General features: G+C 42.0%; 1 protein-coding gene across 2 annotated transcripts in view; it reads left to right on the top strand.

The window, feature by feature from the left end:
- Window positions 1-22,347, top strand: part of PPP4R3B (protein phosphatase 4 regulatory subunit 3B) — a 30,643-nt gene extending 8,296 nt beyond the window's left edge. The window contains exons 5-16 of one of the 2 annotated variants that reach the window (XM_082217478.1): window positions 4,292-4,369; window positions 4,561-4,677; window positions 5,540-5,656; window positions 7,976-8,125; window positions 9,486-9,588; window positions 12,097-12,138; window positions 13,722-13,880; window positions 14,177-14,346; window positions 16,902-17,041; window positions 18,540-18,724; window positions 18,869-19,071; window positions 20,776-22,347. In XM_082217478.1, the coding sequence (XP_082073604.1) occupies window positions 4,292-4,369; window positions 4,561-4,677; window positions 5,540-5,656; window positions 7,976-8,125; window positions 9,486-9,588; window positions 12,097-12,138; window positions 13,722-13,880; window positions 14,177-14,346; window positions 16,902-17,041; window positions 18,540-18,724; window positions 18,869-19,071; window positions 20,776-20,871 (1,560 nt within the window). In that variant the 3' untranslated portion in view covers window positions 20,872-22,347. The remainder of the gene's footprint in view (window positions 1-4,291; window positions 4,370-4,560; window positions 4,678-5,539; window positions 5,657-7,975; window positions 8,126-9,485; window positions 9,589-12,096; window positions 12,139-13,721; window positions 13,881-14,176; window positions 14,347-16,901; window positions 17,042-18,539; window positions 18,725-18,868; window positions 19,072-20,775) is intronic. The other variant, XM_082217479.1, reaches the window with a different exon arrangement.
- Window positions 22,348-22,833: the final 486 nt, after the last annotated feature.

Raw genomic sequence — 22,833 nt, forward strand, 5'->3', positions numbered from 1 at the left:
ACAAACGGGGAATGTCTGACAAATCCTCTTTTTAACCCCCTAGCTGCTAGAACTATTGTTAGAGAGCTCAGAGTTCATTTTTAGGTACTCCTAATTTTGTAGTACAAATAATGTATTGAAGAAAACATTTCACATGCCAGCATTTAAGAATATAGAACTTTGTTTCCTACATAGATTTAGTTTGCAGTTTTTATATGTCAAATTGTGGGAGCCAAATGAAAACGAGTGAATTCCAGCTCTTCGGAGGCTGTAAACCTTGTCATTTTGCTCTTAAGCCCTTAAGTGGCAGCATATGGTAGTTCACAGACTTTTGGAAGATACGGCCAGAACAAATGTAGATTTAAATAATGTGATGTGGTTCTTAAAATAATGTGTTAGTTGCAATGTTTTATTGGCTGCCATACCACCTGCAGTGTGTCATCCATAGGCAATTGCTTGGGTTCAATTCATCTTCAAGTTCACCCTGTCCAGTGAAAAGCCAGAAGTTGACTAAATCTTCGCTAAATGATTACTTGGGTCATTGTCATTTTTTGTTGATAGCAAGGTGGTTGAACTCATGCCCACTGTTGGGCATAACCTAACAGCAACACAAGCCTAGAGTGCAACAAGATATACTGTACCCTGATAAATCTTTTAAACCTTTGATTATAAGACGTTGAGGAAAGCTTTCAGTTTTTCAGATGATAAAATGTTAGGGAACACTTTAAAAAAGCTGTGGAACGGAGTGGAAATGCCCTTTTTAAAGACAATACTTCAGTCACTCAAAATGTGTGGTTTTAAGAGTTTATGCAAGGCGGTTCAGCATTAGAGGGGTAGTTCATATATTGCAGACATAAACAATAGTCAGATCAAGATGTATTTCTGCACCTAGACAGTGTTACTGTCTTCATGAGATAGCGAAGTGCCTCATGCCGCCTCCTAAAAACATTTGAAATAGTTTAGAGACACTGGATGGGATTCAAGAACTTCCACTTGCACAGTGGATCTTCCCCTTCCCTTGCACATCTCCCATACCCCCCAGTTGGCTCTGGGGCAGTTGGGAGAACCCCTAGAACAGCACACAGGGGGAGAAGAGGGGGATTTGTTCTGTCTGGCAAGCTGCAAGGTACTCCAAACACAGCTGGAGACCAAAGTTTGGGAAACCCTGCTCAAGACTATGAGCTATAGTCAACTAAAAAAATTGCACAAGCAAAAGAAATTCTGCTTCTGCAGTGGGCCTTCTCCCCCCCCCCCCATGCACAACCTGCACTGACCCCAGATCTGCTTCAGGGGGTTGAGGGAACTCCCGCAATAGATATAGGGGGCTTGGGGTATGGAAGAGAGGGGCAGCATTCTGTTGTGCAAGAAGAAATTACTGGGCTGGCAAAATATTTGCCTTAGCACTACATTGAATAACACACTATTGCTTGTAATGGAAGTCCATGTAGATTGTCCCTTGCTCGGTTTTACAACTGTAGAAGTTCTCCTTTGCTCAGGCGTAAGCCCTTTATTTGAGTTGGCTTTTTATGGGTGGTGGCCAAACTGATAATGGATGGGGATTTTAATGGGTGGGATTTTTCTAAGATTTTAAATAGATTTACGTTGTTCTTGATGCTTCAAGCTTGATTTGAAATATTCTGTAACTTGAGTACTTTGATATTGAGTAGGATAAACACCTAAATTGCTAATACGTCATAAACAATACAACTTCTTGGTATTTCCCCCTTTCCGCCTCCCTCTTGTCTTCCAAAAGCAGAACACATGGAGGAGATATTTTCAATACTTGCCAACAACTGTGTTTTGGAAACAGTTTCTTTTATTTTGGTCCTTGGCTGCTGCTGCTGTGGCAACATGAAATTGGTGTACTTTTTGAGGTTTCTTGCTGCCTGCATAGCTCTAAGCATTCCAAATGAATAGATGTTGGGCGACACTTCTGATTGGTAGTGTTATGAGCAGTAGTAGGTAGAAGGGACCTATATAATAAGCATGAATAGCATCTTAATTACTTGAAAACTGAGGTCCAAAGAGCTACTTCAGAAGACAGCCCAAGTCTTTCTGCATGTCCGTGGGATTATTTTTAACTTCCTTGTTGGAATAGGAATATTTCAACCATGGCATATATATAAGCATTCCATGCCATGTTGCAAACACCTTGAAAGCTGCTTCGGTGATTTCTCTTATGCCGTGATTGAAAAACAGGCACACACACCGGTATGTAGTTTGTGTGACTTTTTGGATCTTCACTTATGCCCGTTAGCCATTTTAGAGTCTGTCATCATAACTTCAAAGCTTCCCCCTACTTTCTGGGGGCAAGCAAATACAGACGAAACTCAGGTCATGTCCAGAGTAGGGAGAAGTTTTGCTTGCCATAGACTGCAATCATTATTAACTAGTGTTTTTTATGTTTCTTTTCAGGGTCCTTATAAAGACTTAGCAAATAGAAACACTTAAGCTATAACTTGCAGAGAAATGACTAGTTAATATTTGAGACTGTCCAGTACAGTTCCTTTTTCTACAGTAATGCCCCTGCAGCCATGCATTGCACAAATGAAGAAATAACTATATGCCTAATTAATTACTGACATACTTCTACCTTTTTTACCTAAAGTAAAAGTGATATTCAGTACTTTGTAAGCTTTGATCATTGGACTCTTGTGTATCCAGATATCCAAGGGAAGGAGACAATTTGATGTAGGGATATGTCCCCATATATGTCATGAGCATGACAGTTTGTGACACAGTCATTAACCTTTGGTTGAGGAGGGTTGCATAAGAAGCAGCTCACTAGCTTACGGGTCCTGATTTTTTGTGTGCATTATGACAGTTTCATATAATGATGCATTTCTAAGAGTTGGACTATATCTAAAAATAGCATGCAAACTCCAGTGTCAGAGAAGACTTTAATGAGATGGTGGGCCATTTTGGGAATAGGACAGTAGGAAGCAAAAAATGGCTATGACCTATTTATGTGTTACCCACCCACCTCCAGTTCTAAAAGTGTGTAACATCTGTGTTTTGGCTTAGCAAAGTTACATTGACTTATGTGCAGTTGAACCATTTCCAGATGGGTGGAAACTTGTAAACACTAATATATCTGTCTTGTTACTGTGTCTTCCCAGATTATTAGAAGAGAATTTGGGGGGGGGGGGGAGGCATTAATCTGTACTGTTTTTTTTTTTTAATGACATGCTTTTAGCTCCTTAATTTAAAGGCTTGGATTGCCTTCCTTGCACTGTGCCTGCCACTTCCTTCTCCTAGTTCACTAAATCTTTTATATAATCTTTTCACAGTCAAGCTCAACACATGCAGCACTTAATGCTAGAAAACTATCAAGAGGGTTAAAATAATACGACTCACTGTTTTGTTTTGTTTTGTTTTGTTTTACATTTTTTAGGTCAGATACACCAATTGAGAATGAGTCTAGCCTCATCACTGTTGAGTCTGCAACTGACTTCTAAACTTGCAAGGCTTAAGAAATTGTAAAAACTCAGTCCTAAATTTCTTGTTGGAACAAAAACACTGGCTGGATTGTTCTGTTGAAATCACAAGTGCTTGACTTCTAAAACTCGTTAAATTTGGTGTGGAGCAGCAAATTAGCAGTGCCACTTTGATACCTCAGACAATCCACAGGGCAGATATAAATGTGTAGGGCTCCTGGTGCTCTTTTTTGCACCTCAGTTGGAGGTTATACAGATTGGATTGAAGCCTTGTACATTCAGATCATACACCTAGTTATAGCGGTGGGCAATAATGTGGGTGTAATTGGTCTTGTTGGCTTTACTTCCCTCCATTGTTTCCCAAAGAAGCTTGGAGGGAGGAAAGAGACCTGAGTGAGAGGAGGAATCCTCTTCCCCCTGAAGAAGCTGGATGGAGAAGGAGATGCAGAGGTTTCTCAGGGACGGGAAAAGTCTGCTTTCATTCATTCATCAATTTCTTCTTACTAACTATAGTCATCTGCATTTTGAATTCATTGTATGGATACTTAAAAGAATCTTAAGCTAGGTTCCTATACTGATTGGGCACAAGTTGACCATTATGACTGATAGACTTGTCTTTGGTAAATTGAAACAATGCTGTTCATACATAATACTGCTTACTGCAGTGGGACTCTCTGGAGGAAAAAAGTGACTTGTAAATCTGTGGAATCTGCCTTCCTAGCTGTGAAAGCATAGGCAGTATAGCACAGGTGGACGCATTAGTGGTACATGAAATAAGAGAGTAACTTGCAACAGTACAAAACCTGATTTTGCATTGCAGCTATAAAATAGAGAACTTTGTGTCATAACTATGTAAAAATTGCTGTATTGTACAGGAAGATGAAAAGTTTTTGTCTGAAGTTTTTGCACAATTAACTGACGAAGCTACAGATGATGACAAAAGGCGTGAACTGGTAAGTCCAGTTTGGATGCTTTTACCTTGGGAAATAGTGTGCTAATGCTGCTGCCTCTTTTGCTTGAAATATGTGTTCTTTGTGTTGAGTTAAAACTCAGATTCTGTTAATATCTGAAACTGTATAAATGTTTACTTATTGGCTGTGTACTGGCACTTTCTGTATTGAAATGTTTCTTTCACCTCCTGCAGGTTAACTTCTTCAAGGAGTTTTGTGCATTTTCCCAGACATTGCAGCCCCAGAACAGAGACACGTTTTTCAAAACTTTGGCAAAGTTAGGAATTCTTCCTGCTCTTGAAATAGTAATGGTGAGTTGAATGATAAAGTGCAGGCAAGATTTGAGGTGTCTCGTTGGTTTGTCTTTACATTTTTGAGCTATTGCACTCTTTCAAATTGTTCATAGGTTGACTGATTCTAATACTAGTCTCTGATGTATGCAGAGCTTTTGAGAAAGATACAGTTCATAGATATTTAAATGACTACTGACTTATTTAAATATACAGTGATCACTGAAGTGACCAATACGTGTGTATAAAAAACAGAGCACTAAGATTCAGTGGTCATGTTTAGGTATCCAACAGACAGAGGAAAAAGGGTTTTTTCAAATTTGTATCCTTTAAATCACCTTGGATTTCACTCAGAGTTGCTCTTCCACCAACAGAAGGGCTCTTCCATTTGTGGAAGATCCAGCAGAAGGCCCTGCAGAGGTGGTTTTTACAGTTTTCCCTTATAAACCCTGGTGACACCTGCTATGCTGTTCCAGAGAGTTCTCCAACCCTCTGAAGCAATTTCTCTGGAGGCTGCAGGGGGAAGGAAGATTCCAGAAAAATCACACACACCCCTTTTTCTGGTGGGAATGTCCTTTGAGCAAAGATCCACTCACAGGAACTCTGGATCTAATCCTGCATATAGTTTAACTACCTGAATTTCAAGGCAACAAAGTTGGACTTCTTCTTTTTTAAGCAAAATGTCCAAATCTACACCCTTAGATTCGCAGTCATAGACTCTTGAGGATGAGAAAGAAAGCTTTTGTACCCCAGGGCTTGTAGAAATAGAATTACTATCCTCTTGTATATTTGAAATCAGAGTTTCACTGCATTTTAATAGCTTTGTATAGCATTACGACCTCCATAATACTCTTTTTCACTGTTAATATGATTTTCATTTCAGGGCATGGACGATCTGCAAGTTAGATCTGCTGCTACAGATATATTTTCTTACCTGGTAGAATTCAGCCCATCCATGGTGCGGGAATTTGTAATGCAGGAAGCCCAGCAGAGTGACGATGTAAGAAAGATGCAGTATGCTTATATGATACGGCTGGCAATGGCCAGTCCTACCACTATGTCCCTTATTTTATTAAGTAAAAAATGTAGTGTTCTCCGGTATTTCACACACACACAGTCTAAGATCACAGACTTGTACAGTCATACCTCATGTTGCGCCTTTTTGCGTTACATCCCGCAGCAACCCGGAAGTACCGGAACGGGTTACTTCCGGGTTTCGCCGCTCACGCATGCACAGAAGTGCTAAATCGCTCTTTGCGCATGCGCAGAAGCACCAAATCGCGCTGCGCAGATGCAGCACTTCAAGTTGCGGGCATTTCACGTTACGGACGAGCCTCCGGAACGGATCCTGTCCGTAACACGAGGTACCACTGTATTCTGAACTATAATTTGGGCTGGCATGAGAGCTTCCTGACCTGTTAACACCTCCTGACATGTTTGATTCATTTAGCAAACAAAGGTTCGCTCTGAAAGAGTGTTCTCCAACAAGGGTTTCATCAGTCCTGGGCTACTGGGTTCCCATTTGCTACTCCACTGTTGGTTGCTCATGGCAAGTCTGTGTTACTCCTCGTTGTCTTTTGTCTCCAGAGTTTGTAGCTACACCCAGTGTTTGTATCTGGGAGTGGATACAGTGGTACCTCGGGTTACAGACACTTCAGATTACAAACGCTTCAGGTTACAGACTCCGCTAACCCAGAAATAGTGCCTCAGGTTAAGAACTTTGCTTCAGGATGAGAACAGAAATCGTGCTCTGGTGGCGCGGCAGCAGCAGGAGGCCCCATTAGCTAAAGTGGTACCTCAGTTTAAGAACAGTTTCAGGTTAAGAACGGACCTCCAGAATGAATTAAGTTCTTTGTTTTTTATAAGATATTTATTGCAGTTTTCTTTAAACAACAAACAAAACACCAAAGATATAAAGTACCATCACCACAGAAAAATCAGGATAGAATTAAGAAAGATAAACAAAGAGTAAAAGAAAAATAGGTATAGAATACAATTGTTAAACAGTCGTATTTCCATGATCTTAAGACTTCCTCGCATCTCCCTTCTCTGCGTTCTCAGTCAAATTAGTTATAGACAGCAATTTATTACCTTATTTCAATTCTTAACTTTTTTCAAATATTATGTCCCAAATTTTAAATAACTTTATCATAAGCTAAGCTACTTAATTTAAACATAATATTATTTCAAACTTCTTCATTCCAATACGTCACACTTATTTTCATATATCATATAGCCAGATTACTGCTGCCCTGTTGCTTTCAAACGTGCATTCCAGAATGAATTAAGTTCTTAACCCGAGGTACCACTGTACCCTGGTTTGGAGCTTGAACGTTTCTCTCTCTCTAAATTGTGAGCAACCACAAAGCTCAAATAATAATCAGAAGTAGTAATCTGGCTGCAAATCTCATAACAGAGGCAGCAGCTAGAGAAGGAGGGTCCTGGTACTCTTACACTTAACTTTTATAAAGCTCTCTTATGGAAGCTCTGGAAGAGTCAACAAGTAGTTTGAAGGCTTTTGGTGTATCAGAATCTAGGCAGGTCTTATTGGGCCTCCATAGTAAGGTTTCTTCCCCATATCCTCACTATTGCATCTAGATATACTGCAAGCAACATGCCTTCCTGTACATGTGCTGCTGGAATAAACTACATGTAAGCAAACGTGTGTGAATTGTTGAGCAAAAATAGTCTGGCAGTCCCTGAAGGCAAGAGATATCTGGGGTAGCAAGTGGCCATTAGGCAGTTAACCCTGCCTATTAACTTAAATTTGTAAAGGGTTCATTGTGAAAATCTGTTTTCTTTAACACACAGCCTCCTAAAACACTGCATAGCAGAAACATATCAAACGGTTAAAATGTTGAATAGGCTACATAGCAATAAAAATGACTTCATGGGTGAAAAAATACCTACGAACCACCATATTACAATTTTATTTTATTATAATTTGTTACCCTTTCTTCAATTTAAGGCTTTAGGACAGGCTACAACAATCAGAACACAATGTTAATATTGAAATGCAATATTACATAATATTATAAACTGTTTTGAGCAACTTAAAATTACAAAAATAAGGTGGATCCTAAAAATGTACATCACAAATGTGATGTTCCTTTTTTTTAATCAAGAGGAAATAAATGTCCTCATCAATAAAGGTAGGAAATTACACAAAGCTCAGTAATTGGTACCCTGAGAGATGGTAGCCAAAATCTAAAACTGTCATAGGTTCCTATTCTTACCCTCCTCCCCCCCAAGAAAAAAAATACTATTTACCTTTGTTAAATTTCTGAAAGCATGTCTAATTTGTCTCTGTTTGTTTCAGGACATTCTCCTCATAAACGTAGTCATTGAGCAAATGATCTGTGACACTGACCCCGAGCTTGGGGGCGCTGTTCAGTTAATGGGGCTCTTGCGTACCCTAATTGATCCTGAGAACATGTTGGCCACAGCTAATGTAAGAAAATGGAAAGGGGTAAAGAAACTTTACTGTCTAAGAAACATGTTGACTAAAATCTACTTGTCTTTCGGCACACTTTGTAACTATTTGCAAAAAATGTGCGTTAGCTTTTCATTTCTGGAAAATATACTTGGAAGCATGTTTTTTCTTTAAAATATATGTATGTATATGTTTCCACCACAAAACTGGAATAGTAGTTTTACTTCATCTCAAATGTCATTTCCACAGCATGATGTCAGAACGTTTTATTTTAGACCATGTGCATGACTTTTCATATGCTTGGCGATTCCAGTACTTGTACACCGTTTTGTGTTCAGTTCAAACTTTGTCCACTCTTGGGTTGAATGATGAGTTCTCCTGTCATGTCTGCTGCCCAGGGGATTGAAAGGCATCAACACCATATATGGAATGGGTTACCTTTGAGCTCCCCATGGCAGGTGGGGCATGGTTAATACCATTGCCTGCAAACTAAGGTCTTACATAATCTGGGCTGGGAGCAAGTGTTTATATAGTAAAAAAATTATTTCAGTCTGGTGCAATGGGAAGAGTTGGGGATTTTAAATTAGAAGGACCAAGTTCATGCTCTCAAACTGAAGTATACTAGCTAGGTAAGCTGCCATGGTGGTTTAGAGGTAAAACACAAACTGTGTTGCGATTTCCTGCTCCATTGTGACTGCACAATGGAATGATAGAATCATAGAATCATAGAAATCCCAGTGCTCTGTAGCTGTGTGAATGTTTACGCTGGTGCGTGCGTGCCGTATTGTCGTTTAAAGCATCTCAGTCCTCCCTTTCATTATATGAGTCTCAAGGTATCTTACAGCATATCTTAAAACTGCTGCTTATAAAACAGTTTAAAGAGGAAATAAAACACAGAGTTTAATTTCACAACAGCCGCATCCTCCAGAGCCATTTAAAGTCATCAAGCCGCTAAAACTCAGGAATGCTAAACATACAGGAATGTGTCTTTTTTAAAAAAGGGGGGGGATTATCTGTTGCTTGAAAAGCAACAGCTTGGATTCTGTGTTAATTGGTGAAGAAAGACAGTTGCATAACTTAGGTACCAGGGCAGAGAAGGGCCCTGCCCCACCTCATTAGGGTGAGGCCACCCTAATTTTACAGATTTTTTAATTTATTGTATTCATACAATTTATATACCGCTTGATTGCCAAAAATACCCCTCAAAGCTATTTAAAACATTCAAATAATAAGTGGGAATGTGCTGGCTTGCATCTCTTCTGGGTAGAAGATACCTTGAAGGCGCTGAATTCAGCATCATTGATTTCTCTTTGTTTGGTTGTTTGTTACTTCTCAGCTGCATGACTTTACATGCTGTTAGCATATTTGCTAATCTAGTTAGTATTTTCTGTTTCAGAAAACCGAGAAAAGTGAGTTTCTCAATTTTTTCTACAACCATTGTATGCATGTCCTCACTGCTCCACTTCTGGCAAACACATCAGAGGACAAAAGCGACAAAGGTAAGATCAGATGTTTTGATTGTCTTTTCTGCCTTCTTCTATCCACGTTTTCGTATTTCTGACTCATGCAGCTGTTTGCAAGACAAACTGTGTTTTTGTTGTGCGGATTAATTTACTCAAACCGAGACTTGCATACTTTTATGCCCTGGTTGTATTGAGCTGTCCGAGGTTTGCAGAAGGCTGGTGGAAGGAGAGTGTGGCTGCTTCACATGGATCAGTGTTGCATGCGTGAGCTTGCATGCTGCCATTCTCCTCTAGCACAGTTACAAGGAGGAGATTGGACCTTTAGCTTCCTCGTTGAACTAACCACATTTTCTCATTATGGGCAAACCTAAACCAACTGTTGCTGGGGAAGAAAGCCAACTTCAAACTGAGGTTTAGGTCTTTGGCTTGTTTCCCTAAGCCATCCTTCCCCAATCTTGTGTCCCTCAGATGTGTCAACTACCGTCAGCATGGCTGCTAGTCCAAAACAACTTGAGGACACAGGGTTGGCGGAGGCTGTTCCTAAGCATAGTTAGCCCTAGTCACAGTTCTCCATTCAGGTGAAATAAATACAGTGGTACCTTGGTTTACGAACTTAATCCGTACTGGAAGTCCGTTCTTAAACCAAAGCATTGTTCAGCCAAGGCGTGCTTTCCCATAGCAACGGGAGACTCAGTTTACAAATGGAACATGTTCTGTTTCCAAGGCAAAGTTCACAAATCAAAACATCTACTTCCAGGTTTGCAGCGTTCTTAATCCAAGTTGTTCATAAACTAAGCTGTTCTTAAACCAAGGTACCACTGTAGTTGGAAACTAAAGCTAACACTTCTAGTGTCTTCAGGGCTGTGCCAAAGGAGCAAGCAAAGCTCACCCAGGCTTGTACCCCTTTTGCTAAGCTGGTTTAGCATTAACATCGGAATGCTGTGTTTGTGGTTAGTCCAAATGTGGTCGTATCTTGGTTCTCAAATGCCTTGTGACTCGAATGTTTTGGCTCCCAAATGCCGCAAACCCGGAAGTGAGTGTTCTGGTTTGCAAACATTTTTTGGAAGCCAGATGTCCTCCGCAGCTTCCGAATGAGTGCAGGAAGCTCCCGCAGCAATCGGAAGCCGCGCCTTGGTTTTCAAATGTTTTCTGAAGTCGAACAGATTTCTGGAACGGATTCTGTTCAAGAACCAAGGTACGACTGTACTGTTGTAAAATTCCAGATTTTTCTGGGTTCTTGTTTTCACCCACTGCCGAGTACTGAAAATTCTGGTCCACAGGGGCTTCAGTTCTACAAACAGCCTTCTGTCGTTGAATATTGGCTGCTGATCTTGACTGCATTTTTGTAAATTTTTAGACAAAAAAAGTCTTGCATTATGATGTACAGTGCTTCCTTTCTGAGTTACAGTGGTGCCTCTCAAGACAAAATTAATTTGTTCCGCGAGTTTTGTCGTCTTGCGATTTTTTTCGTCCTGCGAAGCACGGTGCCGGAAACGTTTTGGAAAAGCTTCAAAAATCACCAAAGTCTTCAAAAACCTCAAAAAAGGCTACCGCACCGCATGCTATGAGTTGCTCCTCGAAGTCAAGTCGCAACTGTATTAACAATGTTAAGAAAAAGGAAACAAACTTGCAAGACATTTCCGTCTTGCGAAGCAAGCCCATAGGGAAAATCGTCTTGCGAAGCAGCTCAAAAAACAAAAAACCCTTTCGTTTTGCGAGTTTTCCGTCTTGCGAGGTACCACTGTACTCTAAAATAATTTCAGAAACCAAGGGATCTCTTGAGAAACTGTCTCATCCTTTTTGCCTAGCACACTGACTCAGGTGTAGCTTCCTTCTTCCTCTCTCAAGCCCATGAGGAAGAGAAGCTTCCAGTTTTAAAGCAACCACTGTTTCCCTTGGTATCCAAACATGAGGAGTTATGATCCGAGAGCAAGATAGACTTGTTCTTACTTGCTGTAGTTTAAACAAATTTTTGTTTCCAGCATTGGGGTGTCAAAGGGAACTGTGTTTAGTTTAAAACTGGAAGCTTCTCTTCATAGGCTCGGAAGGTGAAGAGAGGAAACACACAAACCCAAGGCTCAGGCAGGCTTGGTCACACAGTGGGAAACCACAGTTTCCTGTGGTGTGGCACAGTGGTTTCTTACAAAAATAAACCCATATCTTTAAAAGTCACTTAAGCAGTTCTGAGATTCAAAGGTTGCTGCAATGAAAACAGAGTAGAATGGGATTGGTAACTTGTTTTTGTAGCTTTTTGCAAACCTCTCCATGCTGACTTGCATGTCTCCTATCTTTTACCACCAACTTTTAGTGGCTAACGCAGTACTATTCGCAGATGGAGTACATGTGTGCAACTCCAATGGTGTTACAGACAAAATTGGGTGGGTTCTGGTGCCTGACAACCCCCTCCAAAAAGAGTTTGGGTGGGCTTCTTGTGCTGCACAGGTGAGTCAGACGTTGTCTGACCTTGAAATAAAATGTAGTTTCTGTTTGCCACAGCCATTAAGCAGGCAGCTTAACAGTGCTAAATCTTTTCACTTCTTTTAGATGTGGTAGTTGGAAGCAACAAGAGTAATACAATTTGCCCAGGTAGGTGGATGCATTTGTGATTTTTTTTCTTAAACCCCCCACCACCACCACCACCACCATCCTAATTTGAAATGAGGTATACATATGGAAAGATCCTTTCCTAGGAATCTTAGATTGACAACTTTTTCTTCCTCCTGGGGGAATGGGGCATTCTAGAGACATCACCCTAAAAAATGGGGAAATCGTGTTCCCAGTTGACAGCAAGAAGGCTGCATTCAGCCATCACTGCCACTGGTCTGCCAAAGCATGAAGGATCTGGAATGAGCCATGCGCTTGTGTGGTTCTCTCATGCCTCTGGCAGAATAGCAAACATCTTGTTTTGTCAAACTGCAGTGCGGTGAGGATAGAGAGAGGTTTTTCTATTTCTCTCATAATACTAGAACTAAAGTGCTTTAATGAAGCTGAGAGATACAGGGCACACAAAAGGAAGTACCTATTCACACAGCAAATAACTCAACTGTGGAGTTTACTACCACAAACTGTAGCAATGGCTGGTGATTTGGATGTCTTAAAATGGGATTAGCAACTAGCCACGGTGGCTGTATTATCTTCAGTATTAGAGGTAGCATGCTTTGGAATTTCAGCAGCTGAGGATCATGAGCGGGTGCTGTTGTATGTTTCACACAGGCATCTGGTTGGTCATTGTGAAAACAGGATACTGGACTAGATGAGACTTTGATCTGATCCAACAAGGCTATTCTTTTATACGTTTATGTCTGAACTGGGAAACCAGGATTGCAAGTGTGTCCTTGGCTCCTTCCAATCCTCCACGATGTGGAGGGTTGAAGAATGTGACGTACAAATGCATTGCGTGAATGGTTGTGTGAAATCATCCACTTTGTGAATACAGCCACTCTGCGCACAGGCTTTTCACAAATCTCTAAGCTTCTGGTGTGCCGTGGCCACAGGCAAGACCAGCTACCAAGGGATTTTAGAGAACTTTCAGAAACACTCCTGGACATTTAAGGACAGGGGTCAGCAAACTTTTTCAGCAGGGGACCGGTCTACTGTCCCTCAGACCTTGTGGGGGGCCAGACTATATTTTGGGGGGAAAGGGGAGGAGAACGACTTCCTATGCCCCCAAATAACCCAGAGATGCATTTTAAATGAAAGGACACATTCTACTCATGTGAAAACACACCGATTCCTGGACCGTCCGCGGGCCAGATTGAGAAGGCGATTGGGCTGGATCTGGCCCCCAGGCCTTAGTTTGCCTACCCATGTTTAAGGAGGTACATGCATCTTCTGTAGCAACAGCTGACTGATTTGATACAGTTACTGATGATTTTTTCCGCAAGTTTGTTTGTTTGTTATTACATTTTTATTAACTTTAGTAAATCTGAGCCTCCTTAAGAATCAGAGAGGCTGGGTACAAAAGATTTTAAATAAAAACAATGCTAGACCTAGGATCCCAGCTTGTGCTTAGAGAACTCTGCTCCATGGCAAAGGTTTTAGATCTCAAGCTTGGTTGACATAAATGTCTGGCTTGGGGAAAGTCTTACTCCTAGGCGAACACTATTTTTGTCGTGACTTTGGCATTTGCAGGGTTCATTGTATCTAACTGGGTTTTGTTCCTTTGGCAGACAACTACCAAACAGCACAGCTGCTTGCCTTAATTTTGGAGCTGCTCACCTTTTGTGTGGAACACCACACATATCACATCAAGAACTATATTATGAACAAGGATTTGCTGAGAAGAGTGTTGGTCTTGATGAATTCAAAACACACCTTTTTGGCACTGTGTAAGTAGCAGGTCAATTTTCATTTTCTAAGCTGGCTCCTAGACCAGCTTTCCTCAACTTGGTGCACACCAGTTGTTGGACTCTTGGATTCCCATCAGCTCCAGTCAGCATGGTTGGCGTTGATGGGAGTTGTAGTCCAATATCATTTGGAGAACACCAGGTTTGGGAAGGCTGTCCTAGACATCATAGTTTGCTGCTGGTCAGTAAACTGGACTACTCCTTTCAGCTTGTGTAAACAGATGCAGGTAGTGTGAGGACCAGAAAGGACCCTCTTAAAATGCTTGTTAATATTGCAGGTGCTCTTCGTTTCATGAGGAGGATAATCGGCCTAAAGGATGAGTTTTATAACCGTTATATCACCAAAGGAAACCTGTTTGAGCCCGTCATAAATGCTCTTTTGGATAATGGAACTAGGTACAATCTGCTGAATTCAGCAGTCATTGAACTTTTTGAATTCATCAGAGTGGTAAGTTGTGCTTTCAATTCCAAGAAACCTTTTAGGCATGTGTGAGCTTTAGATCTTGCTACTGAACGCTGGAAATAACTTTTTACGTGTTGTGGGCATCCATCTGTCTTGGGAGACTGTGGAGGAGTGAGCCTTTGGGGGTGAGGTCAAACTGCTGGCAGCTTGCAGATGACAATGGCTGGTTGTACTGCTACAGATGGACCATGGTTTTTCTTCACTCTGCGCTCTTCCCAGCGGTCATTCCTCCTTTGGTCATTGCTATGGATACATGACCAGATGGCCTGTCTCCAGGTGCTGCAGTCTTCTGCAAGGGATTCCCACACAGGAAAGTTGATGTCACCAGCCTTCATGTCATGTTTGCAGACATCTTGTAGCATAGAGTTGATCTGCCAATGGGCCTGGTGCCTGAAGTCAGCTCCCTGTAGAGCAGGTCCTTGGGGATCCTGTCATCTTCAAGGATGTGTTGTGTAAAAAAAAACACACACACCCTGCGTTGCAGCAATATAGGGGAATGGACCATTACTACTAGAGTATCACATGGAAAGGACTGAATCTTGAGTCCATTCCCTATTCTCTCTCCCTCCCCTGCCGGCCTTTCCCAACGGTGCCTCTTGAGCAGCTGTGTCCAGCCCTTCCTGTTCCAGGGGGTTTTCCTGGTTTGGCCATGTGTGACTTGCCACTCACTAGAGGGTGATGCAACACTCTGCATGGGGAGCATGGCAAGTGGTTTTGTTAAACCCTGCATGCGAGCCACAGACTTGTTCTCATATTTTGTTCAGACTCTTTAAAAGTGTCTTGACCGGCCTGCATAAATGCCTTGGAGAAGCCTTCCCCAGCCTGACCCCTTCCAGATGTTTTGGACTCCCAGCTTCCATCACCCCTGACCATTGGCCATGCTGGCTGGTGTTAGTGTAATCCAAAACTGGAAGGGCACCAAGTTGGGGAAGGCTGTCCTAGAGCTTTACTAGCTGTGCTATCCAGAACAAGAGTATGGGGCAGTCTTTTGCTAGAAGAAGTGTCTGTGTTAGCTGCAGAGAAACACTCAAGTGTGTGCTGTTGCTCAGAACGTTTTGACTTCTACACCTACCACCAGCTGCCAAAAGAGAGGAGCAGCTGAACAGGGTAGTTGACTCAAAATTCCCATAATGGAAGCCAGGTTTCTAGTGCGATCTATGACTAGAACGCTCTCCTTCCTTCCCTGCTGTGCATCTTGAGCTCCACAGTGATTTTCCAGGAATTCGTATACAAAACACATCATAGAACACTTCACCCGTTTAAATGCAAAAGGATGTTAACCGGGCTTGTAAAGCTACTTTCATTTAGTGATTTTGAGTCAGTGATTTTTTCCCCAGAGTATGCTAGTAATTTCAAGCTAAAAGGTGGTGTTCAACTGTGGTTTGCATAGATCAGACCCATTGAAATTAAATTGCTCTGGGTAAACGTAGTTGAGTGTTGCTGTTTCTGAGTGTCAGCAATGATCATAATGTTCACACTATATTTTTTCCAGCCTGTTATGCAAACATCACAAACAGGAAAAATTGGCAGCTTGAGGCAGTAGGGTGGCTAATTCAAAATCATTCTTCACACCCACAGAGATCCAAATAGAACTGATTTGAAAAATCTGTATTAGAAATAGTATGGCTTCTGCCCCTACAGGCGTTGCAGCCGTGACTGATGTGCCACGGTTGTGTCAATAGGCGGCAGAGAGGAACAGGCTATGTCTACGCTCAGTGTTCTGCAACCTGTGAGCACTCAGAATGATTAATAGCCTGACAGGTGTACTAATGAAAATAAAAGAAATAGTATTGCTTATTTGAATTTAAATCTCACTCTTCTCTCATAGGTGTATTGACTTTAAAAAAAGTCTTTTAACCCATTACTTGCTTCTCTTCAAATTTCTGGGAAATTGAGGGAGCTGTCAGTCTTACAGAAAGCCATGAGGCTGTTTCTTTTTTCTTCAACCTACAAGGGATATCCCCAGGGTCTATAAAACACATAGTACAGCTTTCAAGCTTCGAAGAGCACCACTTATACTAAGAGTTCTGCCACAATCTTATCCCTGTTTGGCAGGAAGCAAACTGGCTGTCACATGGAGATGAATACAGTAGCTGCTTTAGTTTGATTCCATTTTTGTAAGTGCTGCACCAAAGGCTTGTGTGAATTAGTAGAGGAAAATAATTTGGAAGGGGGCAGGTGTTTTGACTCTTAACTCTTACCACTCCCATGTCATAATTGTATTTGTGTATACAGCCGTAATGTTTGTGGCTACAGAGTTCTCTGCATATCTTTGGCCTGTTAGCTCAGGAAGCACACAAGCATATGAGTGAATCGTCTGGAATTCCTCCTTGTGTACGTTGTCAGAGGGTATTACTTCAGTAAAATATTCCTGAGGAGACAGGCTGCTCAATCACGAAACCCAAGTTTCAAGCTTAAATCACTTTGACCCTTTTGCTGTGAAGGGGAAAGTTAGCATTTAACTGCAGTGATGGGCTGAGATTGATAGCTGCTTTCTTATCCAGCTTGGTAACGCTAGCCTTTGTTTTGTGTTAACGCAGGAAGATATCAAATCACTTACTGCACATATAGTTGAAAACTTTTATAAGGCACTTGAAACCATTGAATATGTTCAGACGTTTAAAGGACTGAAGACAAAATATGAGCAAGAGAAAGACAGACAAAGCCAGAAACTGAACAGGTATCCCTCTTGATCCTAAATGTCAAACTGAAAGCATCTTTGTATGGCCTTTCTAGGTTTCATGAAATGTTCCTGCCTTGCTTGTCCAGTTAATGATACTGTCAAATGTGCCAGCCTTTCTTACAAAGAATGCACAGTATATAACAATAGAGTGTTTTACTTGGTCAGGACTTCTTGTATTTAGTACATTTCTCTCTCCACTTTACAACTCCAAGACTTCTGGATCTCAGCATTTTGTTTCTTGGTTTGCTTTGAAAAGCATGTTGCTTAATTTCAAAACAGGTGAGGTAACTAGAATTAGGCCACAGTTAAGGGACGCGGGTGGCGCTGTGGGTTAAACCACAGAGCCTAGGACTTGCCGATCAGAAGGTTGGCAGTTCGAATCCCCGCGTTGGGGTGAGCTCCCATTGCTCGGTCCCTACTCCTGCCAACCTAGCAGTTCGAAAGCACATCAAAGTGCAAGTAGATAAATAGGTACCACTCCGGCGGGAAGGTAAATGGCGTTTCCGTGCGCTGCTGTGGTCTGCCAGAAGCGGCTTAGTCATGCTGGCCACATGACCCAGAAGCTGTACGCCGGCTCCCTCGGCCAATAAAGCGAGATGAGCGCCGCAACCCCAGAGTCGGCCACGACTGGACCTAATGGTCAGGGGTCCCTTTACCTTTACGTATCTGGAAGGAAATTTTATGTTGCTTGGATCTCTGAGACTCTGACTTGGTAAGGCATCCTGAAAGCTGAAGGGCAGCAAATAGATTGGTTTTAATGCATTAATACAATATATCCAGGGGTGAGGGGGAATCCCCCCCTTTAGGGAAATTCTCATGCTGGGATTTTGACATGGTGAGAGGAACAGAGATTAGTTGAGCCAACAAGTAGGTTGGTGCAGAGCAGCCCATAATTCCTGAAGGTGTTAGAAGACCCTGAAAGACTAGTTGGCTGCTGTGGAAGTTCAGGTGGCCCACAATCCTATAAAAGGCTGCCCTAAGCTCCTTAGAAGGTACGCGGGTGGCGCTGTGGGTGAAACCACAGAGCCCAGGACTTGCTGATCAGAAGGTCAGCGGTTTGAATCCCCGCGACGGGGTGAGCTCCCGTTGCTCAGTCCCTGCTCCTGCCAACCTAGCAGTTCAAAAGCATGTCAAAGTGCAAGTAGATAAATAGGTACAGCTCAGGCAGGAAGGTAAATGGCGTTCCCGTGCGCTGCTCTGGTTCGCCAGAAGCGGCTTAGTCAGGCTGGCCACATGACCCGGAAGCTGTGCGCTGGCTCCCTCGGCCAATAAAGCGAGATGAGCGCTGCAACCCCAGAGTCGGCCACCTTTACCTTTTCCTTTAAGCTCCTTACAGGAAGACCGGGAGGCTGGCCTTAACTAACTACTCTCAAGGTTGTTTTCTGCTAACTTCTCCATACCGTACCAACCATGCATGGTCTAGCTTTGTCATCTTATATAGGGTACCTCCCCCCGCGTGTCAGATTTTGAGCGTTTTTGCGTGTGTATTTTACAGTGTCCCATCTATACTGCGTAGCAACAGGTTCCGTAGAGATGCTAGGACCTTGGAGGATGATGAGGAAATGTGGTTCAATGAAGATGAAGAGGAGGAGGGTGAAGCAGTTGTACCCCCTGTAGAAAAATCGAAGTCGGAGGACGATTTTCCAGATAGTTATGAGAAATTCATGGAAACAAAAAAAGGTATTCCTCCATTTTTGCCATGCTTCCCCCAGTTGGAAGTGCCACTTGAAGAAGTAGTTCAGTTGAGCTGCTGTATGCACCTCGGCTTATATAGATTGTTTATCTTAATGGCAATGCTAAACAAAAAATGTTTTTCTCCAATAGCAAAAGAGAGTGAAGACAAAGAGAATCTCCCCAAAAGAACTTCAGCAGGTGGTTTCAAATTCACATTTTCCCACTCCGCCAGTGCAACTAATGGAGCAAATAGTACAAACAGTAAATCTGTAGCAGCTCAGACGTCGCCAGCAAGTTCAAATGGTTCTTCTTCTAAGAATGCCAATTTGACTGCAGCGGTCACAGCCACAAAGGTGAGCCAACTGGTATCATTGATGATGGTGAGAAAGCCCCTTCAAATGTATAAACCTGTTCTTAAAGCCCAGAGGCTAGACCTTCCTCACTGTACTTACCTACGAGGTAAAGCTGGTGGGACATAGTGTTAAGACTCTTACAACACAGCATTGTTTTGGTCTGCAGTTCGCTACAGCTTGACCCTGGCAGGAGTATAAATGTGACAAAACTTTGCTGATTAGGATGGGCATTTTGCTGAGAGCTGACATTGGGATTCATGAGCTTATGGCTCTTTAGTGTTGGGGTGGTACTTTTAATACTGCTTTTGAATGTTAGTCAGTTGAAATACAGTGGTGCCCCGCAAGACGAATGCCTCGCAAGACGGAAAACCCGCTAGATGAAAGGGTTTTCCGTTTTGGAGGTGCTTCGCAAAACAAATTTCCTATGGGCTTGCTTCGCAAAACGAAAATGTCTTGCGAGTTCCTGCGGGGGTTTTTTCCTCCCCCCCTTTTTCCCAAGCCGCTAAGCCGCTTATCAGCTGATCCTAAGCCGCTAAGCCGCTTATCAGCTGATCCGCTAAGCCGCTAATAGCGCTTATCCGCCAAGCCGCTAATGGGCTTGCTTCACAAGACGAAAAAACTGCAAGACGAAGAGACTTGCGGAACGGATTAATTTCGTCTTGCAAGGCACCACTGTATCTAGTAGTCAGCCAGGGTAATACATTTAAAATTAATCCAGTGACAATATTATCCATGTCATGTTAAGGAACTCCAGTGGCATTTTTAGGACTCAGATTTTTCCATAGAGGCCACAGAAATTCTGGCTTGTGTAAAAAATATATGAAAATCTGCTGGAAACCACAGGAGGGGAGGGTGTGCTTGCAGAAGTGAGATGCTGTGGGAAATGGGATGTGGGACTAGATGGGCCACTGACCTGATCCACAGGGCTCTTGGTATGCACTTAAATGGATCATTTCCACTAGTTTGAATGTCTTGACCAGGGACTGCGTCTCATAATGCTGTTTTCCAGGTTACGTGGGACATTTGAGCAGCCAGCCCAATGGCTTTTGTTTGCAGGGCTTAATGCTTATTTGAACTCTTCCTGCTTCAGGCACAGATCTGAATTGCAAAAGGCATCAGTTTATCTTTTTGCTGTTTAATAATGGCTTCTGATTATTACTCATGACAATTGGGGGCTGCATCTGTGGTCAGGCTCCATAACACATGAAAAGAGCCAAAGGTCCATTTAGCTTAGCCTCTTGTTTACCACAGTTGTCAGTCAGATGCTGCCCAAAAGCCAAATGCAGCAGTAGTCCTTCCTTGTTTGCCCAAACCATCTGGTTGTGAGAGAGTCATCACCTCAGCATGGAGATGCCATTTAACTATCATAGTTAATAGCCATTGATAAGGTCTCATCTTGCTGCAGCATAATCCATAAGATAGAAACATACCATTGTTGTCTTTAAGGACTTTCCCCCTATCTGCATGCAGAGTAATTAGTTATCCTCACTCTCTGAAATTATGGCAGATATATACATGGGGTATACATGTCTTCATATGAAATGTAATCTTGGCTCTTGTCGGAGGCAGTGGCTACATCAGGCAACCCCAAGTGATGCTCTTAGTTTTCCCTGCATATGCTGGCAGCTAGTGGGGGCGTCATTTTGCAACAAGATTGTTCTCAAGAATTCTTTTCAATCTGAGCCTTTTCTTTGCCTTCAACAGGGAAGTTTAGTCGGCCTTGTGGATTATCCAGATGATGAGGAAGAAGATGAAGAGGAGGAAACATCCCCAAGGAAAAGACCTCGTCTTGGCTCTTAAGAATATTGAAACAAACTCTTATTGAGGGTGCTCAAATGCTGTGACTGAACTAAATAGTCTGACAGAAAGCTTTCTCCCTGGAAAATACACGAGAATGCAAGGAGTAGCAAAAGAAACTCGACTAGAAGGGTTTAGTTCTGAGAACACCAGGCTTCCAAAGAACCTAATCTCTTTCTAGTCAGTGAGTCTGCCATTCGGGCTGTTAAAAATTAAACTGAAATGGTGGGTTACTAATCAGCGCCTGGATGACAGGTTGCCAGCAAAAAGAACATCTCGGGCTCTGTGAGGGGATGGGACAAGTAACTTTTTTGATATTGCAGGGTTTCCCCAAGCTAGAAGAAAATTGTAAGGCTTCAGTTGCAAACCTAGTAACATGACTTTGTAATGGTGCTGTCCATTGTGGGTTTTTTTAAGCAGTTGCCTCTTTTAAATGATTCTCTTTCCATAAAAAAAAAGAATTCAAAAGTTGGGGACCACTACTTGCACAGTCAGCCAAAACACAGAGGGTATCACCACCCTGCTATGTAGTGCATGTTGAGTGGCAAATTGATTTCTTCCCCCTCCCCCACCTCTAGTTTTTAGGAGGAAAAAAGAAGCTTGGTTCAAAATTGAAGATGACTACAAGAAGCTGTTCAGGAAAGCTGGTACCCAAGGCTCATCAGCTTACAGTAAAATATATAGAAAACATCAATAAGCCCTAGTGCTTGGAAGCAGCATCTGAGTTGCAACTACCAGTAGCATCTTACGGGAAGCCAGGTCAATGGAGTCGCTCCCTGCTAGCTTCAGCATTTTTTCCCCTTGAGAAATCTGCATTTCACATTTGCAAGAGTAAAAGAGAGAGAGTACTGTGAAATGCCGGAAGGTTTGGGGGCATAGTCATTTTTAACCAAGAATGATTGGAAGGTAGAGTCAACGCGCAGCACCTTGAACCTGGGAGTGGGGGGATAGTACAAAGGCTGCTTCTTAACACATTCCATGTATTTAAGCAAATTTCAAAAAAAAAAAATATTAGGTAAATTGATTGAGGCAACCATTTTGAGACCTTTTTTATTTTGAGAGCAAGTGAACTGTAAATATTTTAATGTTAGTTTGGCCATATATGATCTGAGATCATGCAGAAGAAAGAATTCCCCAAACTACAAATTGCATTAAGAGTGATAATGAACTTATGAAACCAGCAGCAATTCACCATATAGATCACTCTTGCAATGTGTTAGGGTCCATTTCTCCTGGAACAGTTACTGACACAGTTTCCCTGTTTTGGAGATTTTGTAGTTAATTTTAATTTTAGCTATTGTTTGCAAAAGATGGGCTGACTGTGTAGATATGAAGTATAGTTTTTCCATGAAACAGAAGTTTATTTTGTATTGAAAAAGAAAACCACTGTACTTGTTTTACACCATTTGTATACATGTGGTGATATTAATGCTGAACTGTAAAATTCAGGAATTAAAATGTGACCCTGTAATTCCATAATTATTGGTTTTGTTTGGTTTGTTGTAAATGGTAAGTTAATTCAGATTTTGAAATGTGGCCATTTTAGAGGATTTTAATGAGATAGTTATTTGTACAAATTAATCATTATATGCCACCAAACCAAATCTAGCGGGGAGAAATGTTCCCAGATTTGATTTGGTGTGTTGCAATGACTGTCAGTTAATATGGCCTGAAGGACAAATCTCTGCCATCTGGGGGCTCCAGGCAACTAAAAATAGGGGCTTCCTTCTCACTTCATCTGAAGACTCCTTTGTTTGAAGGGAAGTGGGTGGCAAAACATTTGGGCTGGTTCAGCAGTGTTACTATGTAGGCTTCATATGCTCACTTTGTATTCCTGGCAAGTCTCTCTCTTCTTCTCCCCCTGCCCCCAAACCCGCTAACAATTTTCTTCTTAAGCTCTATATGAGGGGGGGAAATCTGGCCTGTCTCCAAGCTTTTATTAAGCAAATGAAAAAAGACCCAACG

This window comes from Podarcis vaucheri (assembly GCF_965113315.1).
Source record: "Podarcis vaucheri genome assembly, chromosome: 3".
NCBI classification, from domain to species: domain Eukaryota; kingdom Metazoa; phylum Chordata; class Lepidosauria; order Squamata; family Lacertidae; genus Podarcis; species Podarcis vaucheri.